A 23,773-nucleotide genomic window follows, 5' to 3' on the forward strand; every position below is an offset into this window, starting at 1 on the left:
TGAAGCAGGGCCCGGGGTGTGTTGGAGCCATCAAGCCTCTGCCTGGGACACGTAGCCGGGCTCTGATTCCTTCTGCAGGCTTTCCACCTTCCCCTGTCTCTTTGTCCTCGCTCTGTGTCCCTCTGGGGCCCGGCCAACCCCATCATTAGATCAGAAATAAGTTTTCCTTTCCTGCTTACCTCACCCCCCCTCCCCACCCTCCCTGTCTCCGAGTTGGGTTCTGGCACATTTTAATGTCAGTTCAGAAATGGCTCCCAGATGCTGCGCTTGGTCAGAATTAGGGAGGGAAGACGGCTAATATGAACCAGCGTGTGATACTAAGGGGTTAACCCTCTCCGTTGTCAGAAACTTTTGAATAGTTTTAGGGCAAGTGGTCGGGGTCAGTTATAGGGCAAGGTGTAGAGGGCATTTGTCCTTGGGCCCCCTGGTCCGGATATGTTTTTTGTTTTTTTTGGTAATATATACAACATTTTGTGTATTTTGCTGTGGTTGTATTATAACAGCCATCTTCCTTTAGAGGGATGCTGGAAGTTGTAGAGCAATGAAATAAGACAGGGACGAACAGTAAAAGAAAATTGAATTCCAAGCATCTTTCCAAAATACATTTATTAGATATTTTTACTGGTTTTGAATAATATGTAAGTGTAATTGCTGTTGGAATCCGTGTCTGGTTGTTTATATTCTCTGACTCCTGAAACAATGTAGCAGAAGCTGGCTGAGGTCTTCCGTGTTCTGTGCCATTGTTCTAGTTCTTCCTTGTACCACCACCCACTCACTTTGGGCAGGCAGGGGTTAAATGAGTCTGGAAGCAGCGTGATTGACAGCAGCATTATTAATGGGGAAAGGATTTATTAGTGAGCCTCTGATCTGTTCTGCAAGGCAGCTTCTTAAGGGGAACAAACTCCTTGTTAATAAACAGGGTTAAGGACAATGGCACACTGGGAGTTTTGTTTGCAAGGGTTAATGTAGATGGGCCCCTGTATGGGGAACCATAGGGACGGAAATCTAATCTGTGGGACCGGAGAGGCCAGGTAGGTCCCTAATAGGACGGTGTATTGCAGCCGGATTGCTCTGCAGGACCCTTTCAGGGGAAATGTTAGTGGATCAGCACTTTGCATCTGTAAGGGTTAATGGAGTGATGCCAGAGTGAGGGTAGCGATTCTGTAGGAGGAAAGCTTCCCTGGCAGTGACCCAGACCACAGAGAGTTAATAATAAGACATAAGAGAGCTTTGTGCTGGGCACAATATCCCAGCATGCTGTTCAGCTCAAAGTCTGGTTTTTAATTTGAGGCTGAAAGTTGGCGCAGGTTTGAGGGATTGGAAAAGAGACGCGTCCAGAGTGAAAATATTTACACAGCAGCAAATTCCAGAAGGAATCCAGGGGCTTGTGTCTCAGATCCAGACAAAGGCTTCTTTCTGAGGGTTCACTCATTCCTACATGCTCACTGCTCTGCCCCGTGTGCTGCCCTCACTCACTGCTCTGCCCCGTGTGCTGCCCTCACTCGCTGCTCTGCCCCGTGTGCTGCCCTCACTCGCTGCTCTGCCCCGTGTGCTGCCCTCACTCGCTGCTCTGCCCCGTGTGCTGCCCTCACTCGCTGCTCTGCCCCGTGTGCTGCCCTCACTCGCTGCTCTGCCCCGTGTGCTGCCCTCACTCGCTGCTCTGCCCCGTGTGCTGCCCTCACTCGCTGCTCTGCCCCGTGTGCTGCCCTCACTCGCTGCTCTGCCCCGTGTGCTGCCCTCACTCGCTGCTCTGCCCCGTGTGCTGCCCTCACTCGCTGCTCTGCCCCGTGTGCTGCCCTCACTCGCTGCTCTGCCCCGTGTGCTGCCCTCACTCGCTGCTCTGCCCCGTGTGCTGCCCTCACTCGCTGCTCTGCCCGGTGCTGCCCACTCGCTGCTCTGCCCGTGTGCTGCCCTCACTCGCTGCTCTGCCCCGTGTGCTGCCCTCACTCGCTGCTCTGCCCCGTGTGCTGCCCTCACTCGCTGCTCTGCCCCGTGTGCTGCCCTCACTCGCTGCTCTGCCCCGTGTGCTGCCCTCACTCGCTGCTCTGCCCCGTGTGCTGCCCTCACTCGCTGCTCTGCCCCGTGTGCTGCCCTCACTCGCTGCTCTGCCCCGTGTGCTGCCCTCACTCGCTGCTCTGCACTCTCTCGGGGTGCTTTACCTACTCACCTCTCTGCCCCCACTCACTGCTCTGCCCTTTGTGCTGCCCTCACTCACTGCTCTGCACTCTCTCGGGGTGCTTTACTTACTCACCTCTCTGCCCCCACTCACTGCTCTGCACTCTCTCGGGGTGCTTTACTTACTCACCTCTCTGCCCCGTGTGCTGCGCTCACTCACCTCTCTGCCCTGTGTGCTGCCCTCACTCACTGCTCTGCCGTTTGTGCTGCCCTCACTCACTGCTCTGCACTCTCTCTGGGTGCTTTACCTACTCACCTCTCTGCCCCCACTCACTGCTCTGCACTCTCTCGGGGTGCTTTACTTACTCACCTCTCTGCCCCATGTGCTGCCCTCACTCACTGCTCTGCCCTTTGTGCTGCCCTCACTCACTGCTCTGCACTCTCTTGGGGTGCTTCACTCACCTCTCTGCCCCGCGTGCTGCGCTCAATCACCTCTCTGCCCTGTGTGCTGCCCTCACTCACCTCTCTGCCCTGTGTGCTGCCCTCACTCACCTCTCTGCCCTGTGTGCTGCCCTCACTCACCCCTCTGCCCTGTGTGCTGCCTCACTCACTGCTCTGCACTCTCTTGGGGGGCTTTACTTACTCACTTCTCTGCCCCCACTCACTGCTCTGCACTCTCTGCTTTACTTACTTACTGGTGCTTTACTTACTCGCTGCTCTGCACTCTCTCGGGGTGCTTTACTTGCTCACCTCTCTGCCCCGCGTGCTGCGCTCAATCACCTCTCTGTCCCACGTGATGTGCTTTTTCCTTTACACTTTCTGCTTTAATCACTCACGCTCCCACTCATTTATCCAGCATTCGCATTGTGCTGAATCTTAATTCACTTTCTGTAAATTGTGTCTCTGTGCTGCACTCTGTTGTGTCTCTGTGCTGCACTCTGTTCTTTTTACCTCTCTGATTTAGTTATTGCTCTGTACTTCTGCTGCATTCATTCTTCTCTGTTGTGTCCTCTTTGTAGTTAGAGCTGAACCCACTCATCCATACTGTGTGCTGCGCCCCCTGCTCTCTACTGTGTGCTGCGCCCTCTGCTCTCTACTGTGTGCTGCGCCCCCTGCTCTCTACTGTGTGCTGCGCCCCCTGCTCTCTACTGTGTGCTGCGCCCCCTGCTCTCTACTGTGTGCTGTGCCCCCCTGCCAGGTCCAGACTGAGATACAAACTAGGCCCTGGCATTTCAAATACACGCAGGCTCAATCAGCCCCCCACTAGCCCAATAAATAGTGACTGTCTATGGCATCTTACAGCAGCCTCTGTGAGTAAGAAGTGCTTTGCTGGCCTCCCCATAGTGCAGTGGAGCAGTTAGTAGCTCTAGTAAGCCATGTGTCCCACATTAATGTGGAGTCTTGTTATTCTGTTGCATGGCTGCCAAAGATTTTATCCAGAGACAGAAGAAATTCTGGTTTGCATAGGATTACACATATATATCGTGGCCTTCCCATGATTGCACTCAGATGGCTGCAGAAATGCTAGCTATTTATTTTCCAGGTGCTGCTATGGATTCTTGTGGTTTAATCAGAAACCCTGATGGCAAGGGTAATGCTGTATAGGGTAGCTTATTCTCAGGGCCCCGAGGGAAGGTGTTGGCTGGAAAGTCAGTTCCTTTGTATAATATAGGATCACCCAATCATATCTTCTTTATTTTTCCTATTTCCATTGTTTGTTTCTTTAGCACTCTCTCTCCATTCCTCCACATGGCCATCCGCAACCCCCAGCCCCCAATATTCGGATAATATCTCCCTTGCACAGAGAGACCTTTCTTCCCCTGTAATATAAAACATGCCTTCAGGATGCACACACCTGCCCCCCACCCTCCGGCTCACTCCCCACACGCTTGCCATAGATTAGCCAAGGACCTCCTGCCCCGGGCATAGATAATCACTTCCAGAAACCCCTACACACTCAGCTGCCCAGAGCCGACTCCATAGATTTTATTCAGCTTAAAGTGGCTAAGTAGAATTAGCACTGAAATGTGCTGCATGTGCCTGTATTGGAGCCGAGAGTCACAGCCCTTCAGGGGACATGACCAAGGCGAGGGGATTGGATTTCACAAGTCACCATTTATACCGGCAAAAGAACCCCTATTAAAGGGGAACTAAAACAAATATCAACATATAGGCTTGCTGGGTGGATAGGGAACTTTCAGATTGACTGTGATCCTATAATGGTCAAGTAGTCAGAACCCAACCAGATCTGGGCACGTTGACCACCTTAAGGCCTGTACAGAGTGGTACCTCACTTAGGTAGCTTAGATTAGATCACTTGAAGCCAGAGACTAAAGGTAGCCATACATGGGCCAATAAAAGCTGCTGACAGTCACCAGTTTATCAGCTGTGTATGGGACAAGCCTGCATGACTGATATATGTCCAAAAATTGGCCAGATAATGATTGGGCAGGTTTAAAAATCTTGTTGGGATGAGGAGAGCATCGGGGCATTGATGTGGTCCTCATTCCAGGCCATAATGATGACTACACCGGCGTAACACTCTGCAGGCTGTAAAGGTGACCATACCAGCACAATGCTCTGAAGGCAATAAAGATAATCATACTAGTGTAATGCTCTGCAGGCCATAAAGCTGACCATACCGGCATAACCCTCTGCAGGCCATAAAGCTGACCATACCGGCATAACCCTCTGCAGGCCATAAAGCTGACCATACCGGCATGACCCTCTACAGGTCATAAAGCTGACCATACCGGAATAACCCTCTGCAGACCATAAAGATGACCATACCGGCCTAAGGCTTTGAAGGCCATAAATATGACCATACTAGTGTAATGCTCTGCAGGCCATAAAGATAACCATACTGGCATAATGGCCATAACACTGACTATACAGGCATAAGGCTCTGCAGGCCATAAACATAATGGTACTGGTGTAATGGTCTGCAGGACTACAGGAAATTGACTGATGCTCATACAACCTTCACCTCTGCGTTATTGCAGAGAAACAGACAGACCCCCTGAATTCCCAAGGGGCATCATTAGTACATAGGCTGCTGCCAGGGAACAGCCAAGGAGCAGTGTGTTCCAGCCCTAACTTGCAGTGAAAAGGTTAACAATGAATCAAAAGGGGATTTTTTTGGGTTTCACGTGCAGGCCTGTTCCCCCCCTCTCCCCACCTAAGCTCCCCTCTCTCCCGGCAGTGCGGTTTGGATCTGATCGCTCTAGCAGACTTGTGCGGATACCTCACATTTTCCCTCTGCTTTTATATAGGTAAAGGAAAACTCAGCATCGAGCTTGGGGCAGAAGTTCTGAGGTTTGTAGTGTGCGAGTGTGTGCCGAGTGGTGCCTTGGGCATCATGTTGGTAGCTTTTCTGATACACACAGTGGTGTATGCCATGGGGATTTATTAGACTGACACTTATTCCTATTCCGAGTTTTGACTATAAGTGCATTCAGCTGCTGTAGTGATCAGAAGACAAAACCATACAGGGCTTGGACTGGGATTCAAAATAGGCCCTGGTATTTCAAGTACACAGAGGCCCAAACAGACCCCCACCAGCCCAATACATAGTGACTGTCTATGGCACCTTACAGCAGCCCCTCTGGCATTTACCAGAACCCACAGATTGCCAATCTGGGCCTGTCACCATAGTTAGGGTAAATACAAAAGTTGCGGGGGGCACTATTTGACTATATTCCTGGAAGCTTAAGGGGGCTGCATGGGCACAGATAACTGCATCCAGGGTCAGACTGGCCTATCAGGTAACCAGAGGATCTCCATGTGGGCTGCAGCCTAGGATAGGGGTCCCCAACCCTTTTACCTGTGAGTCATAATTAAATGTAAAGAAAGCTATGGAGCAGCACCAGCATGAAGAAGTGCTAGGGGGTGCCTCTCTATGTGGACTGGCAGGCTACAAGAGGCTCTGTTTGGCAGTACACCTGGTTTTCATGGAACCAAAATTTGCCCCAAGCCAGGAGTTTAAAATTAAGCACCTGTTTGAGCAACATAAAAAGGGTCGATGAGCAACATTTTGCTGAGCCAAGGCACTGGCTGGGGATCACTGGCCTAGGCCAATCTATATCAGCCCATACCTTTCCATTGTAGTCTTATAGAAAGAGATATATTTTGTTACTATCTATATCTAACTTCTGTGAGAGTGGGCCAAGGGCATCGGATTCTCTGGTGGAGACGCAGTCTGACACTGACCGTAGTGTAATTTACAACCCCAAACATAATGGAATGATAAGTATGGAGTAGGAATGTGAGAATATGCCCTTCTGCTAGTGGGAAAGGACCACTAATATATAGAAATAAACTGTACTGTTAGTCTGCACTATTAAATCTCTGTTTTTGGGGGGTAATATCACTGGAGGTCAATCTCACTTACTGTGGTAGGGTGACTAGGTCATTTGAAAATTCAGGGACACATCTAAAAAATATATGTTACAGGCCAGCAATGATTGCATTTAATATAAACTGCAATCAGTTCAGCCCTGCTAGCTGGATTTTTTAGACATGTCCCTGAATTGTCAAGTGACCTGGTCACCCTATGTTGTGGGTATATAACACCTTGAGTTGTCAGTGTAAGTGACTGTGTAGAATAATAGCTGTAGTAACCTTTAGGTTTGTGCTGAAGCTGAATACTTACCATGGATTGCTTATTTGGTAACCCAAACTGTAGGGTTATTACCATAAAAACATGCAGATATTCTTAGGTGCGGCTGTACATGGGGAAGAAGCCATTGTGAGACATACAGTAAGGGGTAACTATACCTTACCAATGCTGGAACTACTTTTAGTGAGGTGACCGCAATAAGGGGCATGTCTGCGTGGGTTTCCTCTGGGTATCCTTGGGCATAGGATGAGTGAGACCATTCAGTCAAAGACACAAGGAGGATTCAAATGCCTGTAGCTTTAAGTACAGAAAAGCTTAGGGACTCCAGCTGCTGCAGAACTGGCGGCCTAAGGATTCTGGGAATAGTAGTAAGTGCAGTCCTTATCCACATATGTAGCACAGCTTTTATCTGTGGCCTTGTTTAGCGCTCAGGGAATATGTATTGTGCACAAGTTGGTCTTGATCTTGCTGGTTGATTTATCCCAAAACCTGTCTGCTCCCAAACCATATACAGTAATGCAGCGTTTTTCAACCGCAATGTGCCGCGAGATGTTGCCTGGTGTGCCGTAGGCAGGGCCGAAATTTTTACTTTCAAAGGGGGCCCAGCGATGCTACAGTTTTTCTTAGTAGCTCGGCCCCCCTTTAATAAAATCCGGGCCCTGTCATTGGTTGCGCCCCGTGTGTACGGGTGACGTCAGTACGCACGGGGCGCAACGTTATAAAAGGGCCTGTGTGCGGTCGCGTGTAGGCAGAAGTGCAGAGGTGGCGCGCGTGAGGGGAAGATGCTGTTGAAGCCGCCGAAGAGCAGAAGTAAAATGCTGCTGGGCACCAATGTATTAGGGGGGGCCACGGGGCACACTGACTTATGGGGGCACTGCTGCTGGGCACCAATGTACTAGGGGGGCTGGCTCTTGGCACCAATGTACTGGGGGGCACTGCTGCTGGGCACCAATGTACTAGGGGGGCACTGCTCTTGGCACCAATGTACTAGGGGGGCACTGCTGCTGGGCACCAATGTACTAGGGGGGCACTGCTCTTGGCACCAATGTACTAGGGGGGCACTGCTGCTGGGCACCAGTGTACTAGGGGGGCACTGCTCTTGGCACCAATGTACTAGGGGGGCACTGCTGCTGGGCACCAATGTACTAGGGGGGCACTGCTCTTGGCACCAATGTACTAGGGGGGCACTGCTGCTGGGCACCAGTGTACTAGGGGGGCACTGCTGCTGGGCACAGAGTTAAATTTTTTAACATTTTCTAATGGTGGTGTGCCTCGTGATTTTTTTCATGAAACAAGTGTGCCTTTGCCCAAAAAAGGTTGAAAAACACTGCAGTAATGTCTTTCTTACTATCATCTGTGTGGGTGGGTGTGGAAAAAAATTGTTATCCATTATAAAAGTGAAATTATGGGCATTAAACGATAAATATACCAAGTCATATTTTCTTTGCCCTAAACCCACAGTTAATTATAACCATGTAGTTTGTAGTTTTTTTCTGAGCTATAGGCCCCATCAGTACATGTAAAGCTGCTGTATGGTAGATAGTCTAAAAATCTTTAGGGGTTCTGACATTATTCCTGTTGTCTTTAGTTTCTTCCATTTACTGTACCGTGATTTGTCATTTATTATCTACCTGAAGAGATATATGTATGGTATCACCATATACTCTATATTATGGGAACCATTTGTATACATATGCCTCTCTAGGGATTTGCTTAGAAATGGGGCATGTTTACAGTTTGTTGGACTTTCCACTTCAAGTCTCCTTTGCAGCTTTACCCTTTGGTCGGGGCCCCCTTAAGCTCATAAGAAGGTTACTGGTATAGGAAAACATTAGTGTATTAGTCATTCAGCCATGGTTTCTGGAACTGGGACCTATTATCCAGAATGCTTGGGACCTGGGGTTTTCCAGATAAGGGATCTTTCCATAATTTGGATCACCATACCATACGTCTACTTGCAAATCATTTAAACATTAAGTAAACCCAATGGCATTGTTTTGCCTTCATTAAGGATTAATTATTTTAGTCAGGATCAAGTACAAGGTACTGTTTTATTGTTACAGATTTTAAAAATGTAAATTATTTGCTGATAATGGAGTCTATGGGAGATGACCTTTCTGTTACTTGGAGCTTTCTGGATAATGGGTTTCTGGATAATGGATCCTATACCTGTATAACTAGAGGAGCAAATACGTTTTCATCCTATATCTCAACCTGGCATGGCTTGGTGTGTGTAGGAGTATATTTCTGGACTGGCATTTCAAGTACACAGAGGCCCAAACAGCCCCCCCCAGCCAAATTAATAGTGACTGTCTATGGCATCTTACAGCAGCCCCTCTGGCATTTGCCAGAACCCACAGATTGCTAGTCCAAGCCTGATCTAGTAAGTCAATTAAACATTTCCCTTAAATGTCACCCTAAATGGCCTTCAGAACGAGCCCAACAATTTGGCAACATCTAATTGAAAGTCACAGGCTGGTCATCTGAATTTCACGTTCTACTAGGACCTTGTAAGCAGATCTCTTGTTAATATTGCTACTTTCCATACCCATATCTGATTTAAGGACTTCCTACCACAAGTATTGGCTTACACTAGGGTCCACCACCGACAAATAAAGGCATAAACATAAAAACACAAAGGGTTGTAAGAAAGTCTTTATTAAATGGAAATAAGTTTTGTATCCTGGCATGAATCAATACTATAAGGCGCCATCTTGTCCAGCAATAGGCACCTAAAAATCCAGGCCCAATCAAAACTTGACTTTTCCCCTTCACAGGTCCAGCCTAAATGAAAATCCCTACAGTCTCTCCAAACTTGGTAGGGTATCAGTCTGAAAAAAAAGACCAACTGTTCCTTAATGTTTAGAGTCTGTGAATAACTATCTCTTGGACATTGCCTCTCCAAGCGGTAGCATGTGTAACACTGTGCTGCGACGGCAGAAGCTCCAAAGCAGTGCTTAAGTACGTCAGGCTTACTTTCTGGCACTCTTCACCAAAGATGAGAAAGCAGTTGTTGCACTTTTCATTGCCTTGCACCATGATGTTCTCAAAGTCCAATCATCTTATGACTGGGAGTGTATACCGACCAAATAAAAGATTTCACAGTCACCATATCTGTGCCTTGGTTAGAAATATGAATGAGGGAGTCTGCCTGTGGGTGCATCATTATTGTTCCCAATCCTTGTTGAGTCCATTAGAGGCTCCTCTGATTCTGCACCAGTTTTTTCAGGCCCAGTTGGATCCTCTGATAGTTTTTTGACCTCACCCTTCCCATCTAGTCCTTTTTTTACTCCATCCATTTCTAGAGGACCACCATCCTCAACAGAGTGTCCCTTTCCCTTACGTCTCCTAGCATAGCAAGCTGCGGCTGCTACTGCTGCAGACAGAAGGATCCCAGCAGCCACCGCAGGCACTAGCACCAGGGTAAGGTTTCCTTCTTGGGATTGGGTGACTTGGGGACTGTGCTTTGGAGGTTCTCCTAAAGTGTGAGTTTCAGTGCACAGATCCTCTTCTGGACCTCCCTCACCCTGTGACCCAAGGCATACCCAATAGGAACTATTGGAGGACAATGCCCTCACTGTGTATTCAGGCAGAGTAGGAGGTAACTTATATATCATAGGCCGACGGTCTGCACCATACAGATTACGCACAGTTAGTCTGATTGCCCTTAGCTTTTCTTTGTTTTGGCTGTAACTTTGAAGATCAACTCGAATAGAGCTAACGGTCACTTCAATGATTTTCACCTGTTCTATGTACATCTCTGTAACTACAGCTGGTGTGACTGGACCAGTCTCGCAATAGGTGCCCTGAAATCCAGGTGGGCATTCACATTCCAGTTGGCCAGTGGGATCTAGATGGCAGGAACCTCCATTCAGACAAGTCTGGGGTGGGCACAAAGTGTCTTCAAAGTCAAATTGAAATGGTTGAGTGTCTTCTTCCTGCTCCTGGTGAGGGATGGTGGTAGTTGTAGTGGAGGCAGTAGTTGGGGCTTCAGTCTGCAAGTGCTTAGTGGTTGTGGGTGGCCCAGTGGTGGTGCTTGGTGGCATTGTTGATGGCATCTGAATAGTTGTTGGTGCTGGGCATCCATACTCAGAATCCCGCAGCTGCCTCAAAGTCTTGCCAGCATTTTTAGGAGGAAAATGGCAGCGTGTCTCATCTGGCCGCAGCAGTACCACTCCACTAACCCGCATCCATTCTGATAACCAGCCTAGCGAGCAAACACAGTTGAATGGATTTTGTGCCAGGCTCACAGCCCGCAGGCGTTTGGAAGATCTAAATAGACCCTTTGGCAGGGTTTGTAGGCTGAGCCCACTTAAATCTAGCTCTTGTAGTGCAGGAAGGTTTGAAAGGTCATCCACTTGGATCTGAGAGAATCCCACATTACCAGCAATGTTTAGTTTTGTCAACCCATGCAGCCCTGGAGGTACTTTGTCCAGCTGGTTGTCAGACAGGTCAAGTTCATGAAGGTTCTTGAGGCCACTCAGCAACTCTTCTGGTACTTCTTTCAAACCAAGACCAGCAAGACGAAGAGACTCAATATTGCCTGCATTAAAGACCCCTTGTTGGATTACAGGAATTGCATTGTAGCTCAGATCAAGGAGCAAGAGATGGGGCAGAGAAAAAGCTGGAGGTGTTACCAGTTGGTTGTTGCTCAGCTTGAGTTCCAGCAGACTTTCAATACCCTTAAAAGCTTCTGGGTGAATGCTGCGGATACGGTTTCCATTGAGGTACAGCCTCTCCAGCCGGCTCAGACCCTGAAAGGTGTCTGCAGAGATCTCTGTCAGCTGGTTGGATGTAAGGTCTAGGTTGCTCAGGTTGGCCAAGTTCCTGAATACTCCACCTGGGAGACTAGATAATTGGTTGTGAGAGAGGTCTAGGAGATGTAAACCATTTAGCCCAATAAAACTGCTCTCCTCGATGGAGCTGATGCCATTCTCAAATACATACAGATTGAGAGTGTCAGGGGGCACACTTCGTGGGAAGTTTGAGTTCTTGCGTGCAAGGCAGAACACGGTCTGTGGCGTATTGCACTGGCAGCCAGCTGGGCAACCTTCAGTAATCATCTGTTGGGCAGTGGCAAGCAGAATAATCCATACTAGCAGATGCCACATCTTGGGAGACCTGCAATGAAAAAAAAAACCTTGTTATTGATCAAGTACCAAGAATATTCCAACACTATGCAGAGTTAGATTATTATTAGCACTGACATTGCAGCCTAATGTTGTCCATACAGTGTTGAAAAGCATGCTTTTATCATTGCCTCACAGGCAAAAGAGCAATGACCCTCAGAGAGCAGTAAAAGAGCAACGTTCTGAAGCAAAAACAACAAAAAGAGCAAGAACATGATTGAGCTTCTCTGTAGCTTTGCAGTGAGCAGTGCACAGCTCAGCCTATTATGCAGGGATGGATGACTTTAAAGCAGCATCGTCTTTAAATAGTTAACTTTTAGCCCTAGCAATTTGGACCTTATCATTTAGGCTTTATGGCCTTTCACCTCTGGCTTAAAAAAGGCTTTTGCCTGTCAGGCCCTGCCCTGTGTGTATAAACAGAGCCCTTATGGTATGCAACCTGCTCCACCCCATTTACCATTCTAATAGCATAATGGTGATATAGAAGCCAGGTTGGTGGCCACCTAGTTGCAATATTAGGGAAGCTAATCTGGGACTACTGCTCCTGGAATTCTGGCTCAGGCAGCTGGAAGTAATAGTGGGTTCAGTGTGTGTCCAGTTTGGGGTGAGTTGGCACAACCCTAGATGCATACTGTCCGGCTGTGCTGGGTTCTGTGCCTCTCAGATAGTGCGTGGATTTTGTATGCATTCCAGTTCTAAGGAATGAAGGGGCAGCCCTGGGTTTGTACATTAGGTCTGGGCAACACACACTGTCTGTATTTAATCCTATAGCAGTATGTGTGCATCTACTACTACATGGCTGTATGTGTCGGGCAGCATAGGTGGATGCAGGGAGTAGACGCATGAATATACAATGGTGCCTTGAGCTGACAGGGTTAATGATGGGGTCAGTGGGAGCAGGTAATATTTTGAGGAATGTGCAGCTGTGAGGGGGGTAGAACAGAGGTGGAAGGAGGGAGAAATAGACAGGGAGAAAGCCAGGAATTGGAGATGTTACAGATGGAGCATGGAGTCAGGCCCACTAATTACTGGCAGGGGGGGTGCAGGTCTTGTGGTTCTGGAGGAACTTTGGGGGGGTAAATCCCATCTACAGTTCATAATCTCCTAGCAGACTGTTACAGCAGGAGATATAATTTATTTATGAAGAATTAAATGCTGAAGCCCATGTCTTCCAGGCTGTATTATATATGGTGATTATAATTATATATATATAAATATATATAGCACCATCGTTCCCCCACATCGCTTTCCAGGGTAAGGGGTACAAACACAAGACCTAACAGCTTACATGTACAGACAAACATTTCACCAGAATCACAAACACAATTGGATATTGTTAGTAGAGAACATCTAGTTCTTGGGCCCCAAGATTTTATTTTAACAGTCAGGGTCTGCTTCTCTTACAGAAGCTCTCTGATACAATATACAATATAAAACACAAATGTAAATATTTCCCAATGTAAAAAAAATGGCACTCTCAGCAGCTATCCAATACACATTCATTCCACCATTTCCTTGATTTTAGTTATTCATAAACATAACTGCTGCTGAAAGTAGTGTCTGTCCTTTCTCTGCTGGTTCTGACTACTGAAACAATGTGGCAGGTACAGACGAAGATGCAAGCAACACTGACTTCTGCTGCATTGTTTTGAGAGACTATAGAAAAGGACAGATAATGTGTAGTGAATGTATAATGGAAATAAGATCATTAGGCAGAATTTGCATTTTGGGTTTATGTTCTCTTTAAGGTGTATAACAGGTTAATATTTTTAATCTTCTTCCCCGTTAACTGACTTCAGATAGTTGCCGTATTGACATTTAAAGGTCAGCACGCGCTGGTGAACTTGTTGCATGGTATAAAGATCAGCCAGGTCCCTCATTTGAGGAGGCTCAAGATCATAGGCCCCAGGGAGTGGTAGGTATTCATCTTAACTGATACAGAGAGGAATCCTGTCTCACAACTACCTGGGGCAAAATGGTCATGACTTGGTCTAACGACCCCCAGGTCTTCCTTTCTAGCCAGTCCCCATTCTACCCACAGGTGTCACAAGCCATCTGCACAATCGGTGTGTGCAGGCCGCAACACGAAAGCACTTCTGTTCTACACAGACTCCCCCGCCCCCTCGCACACACACAGACCCCTTTGATCGCCTGAATTCCCCCCACTGTTCTTTGTAGAGGTAAAAATAAATACCTCAGTGTGAAACAAAAGAATAAAGAAAAAGTGTGAGGAGCTAAAATGGAGTGGAACCTTTTTTTTATAGGAATCAGTCAGGTTTAACGTGATTGTGAATCACAAAAATCAAACACTTTTATGTGCAGCTGATCAGTGGTGCCAGACTACAAATCCCATGATCCCCGGCCTTTGTCTGTTGGAGAAATGCCTGCAGGTATGACAATGATAAAAGTAGCAAAAGCATGCACCCCTGCTGTCGTAACACACATAAGAGCAGAGTTGTAGCCCCCCTACTTGCAAACCATAGTTCCGGCTGCCACAGTTCTGACATTTTTGACATGAGGTTCTGACAGCAATGGAGGTAATATTTGGTCCAATGTACCCCTTCAGCTTGGTGGAGTGGAATGCAGGAAAGTAGATTGTACGTTAAGTATGTGTTGGCCCTGGGGGAACATAGTCTTAGGGATTAAAGTTGCTGCATCCAGTGCTGTGCGCTAGGACACACTGCTAGTAGTTTGCTGCACAAATCACTAATGACCCATATGTGAAAGAGCCTAGGATACCTTAGTAGGTATGCTGTGCTCGTGGGCACATTGAGAGTATGCCAGTGGGAGGATTATACTCTAAATGGGGAATGGAAACTGATCAATAGATACCTTTACCTGCCCTTGATGCATTTGGACATATATTACTAAATCCCAGTGCATTAGGGGCATATTTCATAGATAGAGAATACTGAGGTGCAGCCAACGCTTAAACACAGAACACCTTGAATACATTTGTGGGTATTTAGCCTGATGTAGTGGTATCAGACCAGGTCCAGACTGGCAGTCTGCGAGTTCTGGCATGCCACAGGCAGTCACTATTTATTGGGCTGTTTGGGCCTCTGTGTACTTCAGGGCCAATTTTGAATCCCAGTCCAAGTCTGTCCTAGACAGTGGGTCTGGCACCCATAACACTGATTGCAGGGCCCTGAGTGAATAGCCTGTTAGACTGAGATTTAGCAGGGAACTGCTTTCCTGGAATGCCAGCCTGCAGTTCATATACCTATGCTGAGAAGTAGGGGAGCACTAATTCCCTGTCCTAAATATTTTGGGGCAGTGCCTGCCCCCAAAGAGATTGTTATGGTCCCCAACATGGCCAGGATCTCCATAGACCTCTTTGTATGACATTTGGCCACCCCAAACATTTAGAATTACAGAAAATTGGCCAATAGCATAGGATGAAAATTTAGGACAGTATTGTTCTAGGAATTTGTAGGATAAGTCAACTCTTCTGGAGTCCCATGCATTTATACCATCCTGCACAGGTGTCAGTTAGTGGAATGGTGGAATGGCAGGGTATGCTTGGGGCATGCCGTGGGCGAGGGCAAAATCACCTGGATTTGGTTCCTTTGCAGGTTGATGTTTCATGGGTGTTTTTTATCTATCTATCTATATACCTATCTATCTATATGTATGTGGTAATGCAGAGCACTGACCAAATATTCGACAATGTAGCAGTAATCTGTATACTTTCATATAACAGGCAATCGTGTAAGACTGTAAGTTAATCGTGTCTGTTCCTCTACTCTCAGACATTTGTTTGTATCCGAGCACTCATGATACAATGGTACAGACATATAGGTTATGTATGAAGACAATAGCCGGCGAGACACCTATATATCAGCCACATTATGTATGCACTAGCCTTGTTAGTTACAAACGACATGTGTATGTTTTGCCAGGTGGCTAACATAACATTTCTTTCACAATAAAGGACCTTGCTTGTATTTAGGATCAGTCACGTTGCGGCATTTGTAACATTCTTTAAACTTACACTGAAAAATGTAACCTGGGTACAGGAAAACTTGTTTTCCCCAGGTGCTTTTAAATGAGCGCAGTCAATGTCAGCTTTCATACCTTCAAAAGGGGCTTCCATCTCCTTTAGTGTGAAGACACACAGAGCTACTAGTAGCAGCTACTTGTGACAGCTATAAAAATAGACAATGCTGATCATTTACTGATCATTTTCTGTACGTGTGTTTTAGCAGAGGCAATTCTCAGTATTGTCTATGGCAGGGTGTTTTCTGGAGTTTAGTAGCCGTGACAAGTAGCTGCTACTAGTAGCCCAGTGTGTCTTCACCCTAAGGGCAGTGACACACGGGGAGACAAATCTTCGTTGTTGCGGGCGACTAATCTCCCCGTAATGCCATCCCACCGGCTAGAATGTAAATCGCCGGTGGGATGGCATACGCAGCAACGCGATTTCCTCTCAAGGCAAACTCAAAAATAAAGAATTGCCTAATGAAAGAAATTGTTATTCTAAGCAGTTTCCAGTATACATTAATTACGCATTTCCCCTACTTTTAAATGCATTTGTAAAAAATATCATTGAGAAGCAGTATCTGTCTGCCCTTGCTATTTTCTGCACTGCTGGTCCTGACTTTCAAAACATTGTAGCTGAGGCCAACCGAGTAACAAGTTTAGGAAGAAGTGTGCAAGGCTGACTTCTGCTACTTTGTCTATATTGGAACATTGCCTAGAATTATATTCAGTCAAATTTAGATTTTAGGTTTACATCTGTATTTAGTTCAACTGAATGCTGTGTATTTGTCTAATCCAGATCTTAAAACTGCACCCCTAGTATATTAAACATAAATGTACTGAACAATGAGGTGCATGTTGGAGGGGGTATATATATATACATACATACATACATACATATACACATACATACATATGTATTGCTTGCTTTTTATATTAGGGCAATTTGCCTTTAAACTTGACTGTCCCTTTAGGCATTTCTGCCATTTTAGACAGGCTGGAAGGGATGCGCGATGCAGCCCCTACATGTTGGCGAGCTTTCGCTTAGTCTCGGTCACTTCTGGAATGCTTCTGCCATTGCACAACTCCTTCACAACAGATTTTATGATTTCCCTGGAAACCTGAGTTTGTGATACAAACTGCAGAAATAGAGAGGCTCCAAGGAAACCAAACAGGAGTCAATGTGGATCTGATATGTGTTCCTGCTGGCCGGTCCCACTAATGGGCCGTGCTATTGGGTCACGCTGATGTCTCTCCCTCTGGTTCCAGAGTGCAGGGTGACAGGGTTAACATCACAAAGGCAGCAGGTCATTAATCCTTCCCTCTGTCCCCCAGATAAGGAAAATAAACACTGGGGCAGGGACATTATCACCAGACTGTTAAAGGGAAACTGTTCCATGTGGCTGAACTTCTTATATCATTATTATATACAAATATATGTTGCCTTTAAACGTTACCCAGATTTTAAATGGGCATGGTTTGATAGGAGAAAGCAATGTTCCCCTGGCACCCCCTTGTAAAGCAAAGCAAAACATCAGTGTGAGAGAATGGGAAATGACTGTATGGCAGTGCGGGGAGCTGTAGATTGCAAGCTCTCAGTTCAAGTCAGTTCTGTTTGTTAGTACAGAGTATTCTTGTTTTACTTGAGAGAATGATGATGTTGCTTTAACAATCAGCCATAAAGAGAAATAATTATCCGGCAGGCCCAGTACCACACATTGCAGTTTGTTTATTCTGAGATTATCACACAATGCCCATCTGGAAAGCATCAGGCGCTAAGCCCTGTGTGCCTGCAGAATATTGTAGCTCTGTAACTAAATCCTTTCTTCCTTTTCCCAGGTTAGCTTTTTAACCCACGCTGATGTGGCCATTGTCACCAATTGGGCCATTTCTCTATACTGGGCCTTATATAGGCCCTGTTTTGGCTGTTGCAGAACTGCACCAATGGGACGCCAGAGAGGGGAAGCAGGTTTAGCAAAGCAAGATGGCACCAAAAGGGCAAGATGGCACTCAACTCCCACCTTTAGCTGACAGTTATGCTTTAGCAAGAGCTGCAGGTCAATCATTTATATAGAAAGGTCCCTTTTGCAATTGAATAAGCAAACCCCTGCCCCAGTGCAGCACATCTACCTACAGTATATCCATCTCTCAGGCCCGGGCTGAAAAGGGTAATTAGCCTGTATGATTTCATTTTAGAAAGCACAATCACTCCAGAGCACAATACAAAGCCTATTATTAGGAAAAGCTGTGGGCTGGCATCCAAGCTGGCATGATCCCTCTCTGTGATGCAATAGGGCTATTGTCCCATTTCTCATTATGGAGGTACAGACAGGTAGAGCCGCCTTCTGGGAACATCATTAAACTGTGTGTTTTGGCTGTAAAATCACAGCAGCTTAAGCTGTTTTCACCTGAATAGAAGCCTATTTTATTGTACTTTGTTGTGATGCCTGGGTGTTGAGAGGCAGCCTTTCATTTCATATACAGGAATGGAACAAACGAAGCACTAATTAGGGCTCATCATTGTCTTAACCTGTTCATCTGTTGGGAAGAGCTGGGAGTCATGGTGGCCCTTTATCTTGAATAACTATAACTCCCAGCATGCTCCCTGCCAGTTGAACAGGGATAGGGATGCTGGGAGTTGTAGGCCCACCCTGGCTGAACTGGGAAAGCTGTCCTTCAGCAAAACATTCTGGGGTGCCACATACAGCTGTACGACCATACCTGTAGCACTGTAGTTGCCAAACTTTGATATCATATATATACATATATATATATTACAGCATTCGGTGCAGAGAATTCTAGGTTCCCACATAGAGCCGTGCTACCGTGCTCTCGTAAAGTTCCTAGATGGTTGGATCGTCAAAGGTTGCCAATTTTTGCCCTATTCTTTAATATCAGTAAAGAGTCACTCTTCCCACTGACACATAAGAAAGAAACTGGATGCAGTGCTGTAGCAAAGGATTCTGGGAAGCCGCAGCCGTCCACCCTTGCTTGCTGCATATGTATTTGGTACTGGAGTGTGTCATAGGCATTTACTTATTGAAAGTAGAGAAAAGGAGGCATTTTTCAACCGAGAGTGATTGTGAAAACAAGCATTGCGCTACTATGATGGGTGGGTATGAAGGCTGGGAGTAATGAGGAAGTGCTTTGTTATAAATCACAGAAAACAGTGAGAAAAAGGCTTACAAACAGGGATAGTAGGTCAATAAAAGGCAATAGACCTGTCAGGGACTGGAATTCATAGGGGTAACAATAACAGGTGCAAGGTTTGCTATGTTTCTTGTAACCTATAGCAACCAGGTAGCAGTTAGCTGATTAAAAGCAAATTTCTTAGGGTGAAGACACACGGAGCTACTAGTAGCAGCTACTTGTTGCGGCTACTAAAATAGACAATGCTGATCATTTACTGATGATCGTCTCTTCATATGTTTAGCAGAGGCAATTCTCAGTATTGTCTATAGCAGGGTATATTGTGGTGTTTAGTAGCCCTGGCAAGTAGCTGCTACTAAGTAGCTCTGTGTGTATTCACCCTTATGGGTTAGTACATGTCAGGCACATTAATCTGATGAACGTTGTTGGTTAGGGAGCTGAAGAGGGATGCTGGGAGTTGTGGTGTTGCAGCAGTTTGTTTGCAGCAGTGGTTTTGCTGCTTTTTTTATCCCTAAAACCCACAGTGCCACGTGTGCTCGGAGCAGGCCAGAGATGGGACACCTCAGCGCCTGTATGTTATTTTGTATATAAATATACTTACGTACACCCAGGCACCAGGGGCTCCATTCCACCCCCTAAACTATTCCAGGCTTCACTTCACAGCCTGCCTGCCCCACCCAGCCCCTTAATTACGACCACTCCCGGCAGCTCAGCCGCAGAGACTGGGATGATGTTCAGCGCTGGCAGCTGCATCACTTGCACCCGCCCTTATCCAAAACAAATAGAGGGTCCCATTGGAATAAACAGCTCCAACGCCTAACCCGTGGTCTGCCACTGTCTGTGTGTGTGTGACCCCTCACTCCTCAGTCTGCTTCTGTCATTGGAACAACTTCTTAGGCTTCAGGGAAAGATGGACTTGGTGGGGAAAACTTAGATGGAGAGCACAGTCTTAGCCTTGTGTTTAAGGTCCGGCTATTGGAGGGATGCTGGGTATTAGAGTTTAGGCAACCATGAGTTGTATTAGTCACTCACTCAGTCAGTGTGGGTCTGGCCCTTCATTCAGGGCACTGTTTCTTAACCATGGGCCCCCAGATGTTGTTGGACTACAATTCCTAGCATCCTTTAACATATAATCAAGGATCTAAGGATGCAGACAGTTGTAGTACTACAACATCCGGGTGCCAAGGCTAGGAAACAGGGCTACAGTGGAAGAAGACCCAGCAGCTACAAGGAGGCAGTAGTGTACAGGGACCAGTATTGTTGAGGGCCAAGTGGGGCCCTTATTAATGAATCTTTTCTATATAAATGTAATAGGGAATCTAAAGGATCTCAGCTCACCAAAACCCTTCCCACTTAATCCTGAAGCGACTTTATTGAACAGTTTGTTAGAGGGCTAGTACTTTTATTCACAGATGGATATGAAAATCTGATTGGTTTGTGCTTTATTGAGGAATGGATATCAAAATGTGATTGGCTTGTGCTTTATTGAGGGATGGATAACAATATAACAATATATGATTGGCTTGTGCTTTATTGAGGAATGGATATCAAAATGTGATTGGTTTGTGCTTTATTGAGGGATGGATATCAAAATGTGATTGGCTTGTCCTTTATTGAGGGATGGATAACAATATAACAATATATGATTGGCTTGTGCTTTATTGAGGAATGGATAACAATATAACAATATATGATTGGCTTGTGCTTTATTGAGGGATGGATATCAATATATAATTGACTTTAATTAAGTGATGGATATTGAAATATTACTTTTTTGTCTGATAGAAAATAACACGTAGAGTATGCTATCTGCAGCTGATCCCCCTTAATTAAATTGGCAGTAACATGTGCATATGAGCTTTATATATATATATATATATTATATATAGCTTCCAGAAATAGCTTTGGTGTGTGGATTTTTGGTTTCCCATTCAAAAATCTCATCTCATGATGTAATTTCCTCAAGAACATTGCTCTGACCACAAAATCTTATTTAGAAAAAACGCAGGCTTAAATTCTGGGTTTTCAAAGGCGCGCTTGTAGTTGTAATTAAACCCTGTCACAATAGAACCACCCTCGCAGCATCTAATTATATAGAAAGTAAAATATACAGTAGAGTCTCATTGGTTCCCTTTCTAAGTAATTTATGGGATAATGTTATTTTAGTAAAAAAAAACTAAAGAAATAAAATTACTTTTGGGTTCATGGGCCCTAGAAATAAAGGTGGCACTGCAAGAAATGTAAAACCCAGGAAGTTCAGCACAATCTATGTTATATCTGTTACATGGCACATATACAGCTCATTCTTAATAACCTCTATGCTCTGTAGGTCTATCTGCCCTGGCCTATTGAGTGCAGCATGCAAGTCCAATTTACAGACTGTTATTACATTTTGTTAAAAGTGAGTCAGTGCGAATGAAATCATGGCCTATACGTGTTAATAGATCTCATTTTGATGTGGCAGGCTGTACCAGCAGGAACAGACATTAACTTAGATCAGAACCGGTTTGTTTCTGTGTTCAGCGTTGATGCTCACTCCCATTGGTACAGATCCAAATGAACACTAAAGCCAAGTTAAACTGCTATGTAGCCATATGCGCTGGTAAAGCCATACGGACAGCCAGTTGTGCTGGGGTGGGGTCCTGACTGATGCCCAACTTGTATCTATGTGTATTGCCCCAAGCTTGCAGCTGTATGAGTCCCATGGGACTCTGTCACATCTCTTTAAACCACAGCAACTCCTAGCATCCCTAGCCAACCATTACCTTGGGTGTTGTAGTTCCTTACAGTGTGAGAGTAATGGGCATGAGGTTCTATCATTACAAGGTATAGTGAGAGTTGTGGTTGGAAGCAGAGAGGTGTTGGGCTGGGTTGTGCAATATATAATGGGAGAAAGAGACGGGGAAAGTAATTGGGGAGAAAGATCAAAAGCTGGGAGGGGTGGCAATCAGGCAAAAACCTTGCCCTGGCACCATCTTGCCTTACTATACACAATGTGCCACACTTACAGCCCTTTCCCCAGCAGCATCCTATTTTACTATACACAGTATCTCTACAGCTGCTGACAAGCAAAGAGATAAATGCAGCACAATGGAGTATCTGCTACTCTGCAGGGTCACCCCACTTGCACCCCCTAAAGCAAACTGCGCAGTATAGGAGAGCTACAGTGCACTAATATAGCGAAGGCAAAACCAGGGTGGGCCATTAGCCAGGGGGTGCTGGCTGGAGGGGTAGGAGATAAGAAGGGGGGTTCTGGCTGGAGGGGTTGGAGATAAGAGGGGGATGAAGAAAGAGTCAGTGCTGGGAAATGGGGGAGGATGACTGTTGGGTGCTGGGTTTGGGAAGAAGACTGAAGATGAAGGGAGCGGATGAACCTCACAGTGACACTCTGCCCCCTTTGGCCACATGTCAGACCCAGTGGCTGCCAGCTGCAAGAGCGCTCATGACCGAGCAGTGAATAACTTCACAGTGTCATGAGATCAAACAGAATGGGAATCAGTGGCGGCAGCGGCTGTGTGTGCACAAGGGATTGATGGCAGCGCTCGGGCTGTGCAGCCTCATTAGTTCTGTGGGAGCTTTGTGAGGTTTCCAGGCTGCTTCCTCTGCACACATTGCTGCCCGACTGTGTGGGAAGCAGACAGTAGGTCTGTGTGTGCTTCTGTGATTTTCTCATTTAACAGGGGTTTGTACAGTAGCACACTCCATTAGAAGGGGCCCTGGCCCCAAAGGCTTACAATTTAAGGCCAGTGATAATAACGATACTAAATCGATGCCTGTGTGCGACTACATAACATCTCTAACCGATAGCTGCTCTGTGGTTAGTACCCAGCTAGACCCAACAGATCTTTGGGATGTCCCAACAGCAGTCACTTACTGCACTACAACTCCCAGCATCCTTTGACAGCCAAGCTCTATTCAGGGATGCTGAGAGTTGTAGCGCAGCCGCAAAGTTTCGATGTCCCGGATGCATCACAGTTTTTTACAGTCATTATATAATAAAGTAAAACAAAGTTGCCAAATAGTTCCCGGGTCCCTGTTGCTAAACCACAACTTTGAGCATTTATGGCTGACAGAGGGCACTGGGAGTTTTGTAAGCTTAGCGTAAGTATGTGGATGTGATTATGGGTTGGCTGCAGTCTCAGTGCAGTGGAGCAGAGTGAAGCTCTATAGAGCAGCCCTGGGCCAGACAGATGTGCAGAGCTGCAGTAGCACTAAGGGCTGGGGTAAACAAATGAAACACTGCTCTTACCTTACGGCTTGGCACTGTGTACAGGTTCCAACAGACAAATGGCATCCAGATGATGGGAATGTCACCGCTCTATTCCCTGCTACCTTTCCTTAGATATTTTCTCTTCTTCACTTCTATGTTCCCCTTTCTGTTCCCTCTCTCACTCAGCTCACTTATTGTTTTTCTTTCTCTCAGTGTTTCTGATTTCCCTCAGCCAGTTCCCCCCTCTTTCCCCCTCTCCTGGCTAAATCCAGCTTTTCCTTCTCTCTCTGTGTGTCTCTCGCTCCCTCACTCTGGATGGGGAAGTGATAGTTTAGCTGCTGTTATGCTGTGTGTGCCTGGGGCATTGAAGGCGTCACCAGGAGAGGGGCAGGTCTAAGCTTCCCTCCGGTACTTGCTCAGCAGCTATTGGCTAACTCCAACCCCCCTCAGCCCCACACACCTCTCCCCCCCCACACCTCTCACACTGACCCCATACCTACACTCACACAGACCTTGGCTAATCCAGCAAACCATGTCTGTCACATTCCTATATACCCAGAGCCTACCTGA

The 23,773-nt window shown here is 46.3% G+C and overlaps 2 protein-coding genes across 2 annotated transcripts in view; one reads left to right on the forward strand and one right to left on the reverse strand.

The window, feature by feature from the left end:
• Positions 1-23,773, forward strand: part of coro7 (coronin 7) — a 79,410-nt gene that overhangs the window by 33,159 nt on the left and 22,478 nt on the right. The gene's annotated exons all lie outside the window — the stretch shown is intronic.
• On the reverse strand, positions 9,376-23,503 carry vasn (vasorin). Its single transcript, NM_001005036.1, is given in 2 exon segments — positions 9,376-11,854; positions 23,243-23,503. A coding segment is annotated over 1 exon segment (1,986 nt). The 5' UTR covers positions 11,845-11,854; positions 23,243-23,503; the 3' UTR covers positions 9,376-9,858.

The sequence above is a fragment of the Xenopus tropicalis genome, chromosome 9, assembly GCF_000004195.4.
Source record: "Xenopus tropicalis strain Nigerian chromosome 9, UCB_Xtro_10.0, whole genome shotgun sequence".
NCBI classification, from domain to species: Eukaryota; Metazoa; Chordata; class Amphibia; order Anura; family Pipidae; genus Xenopus; species Xenopus tropicalis.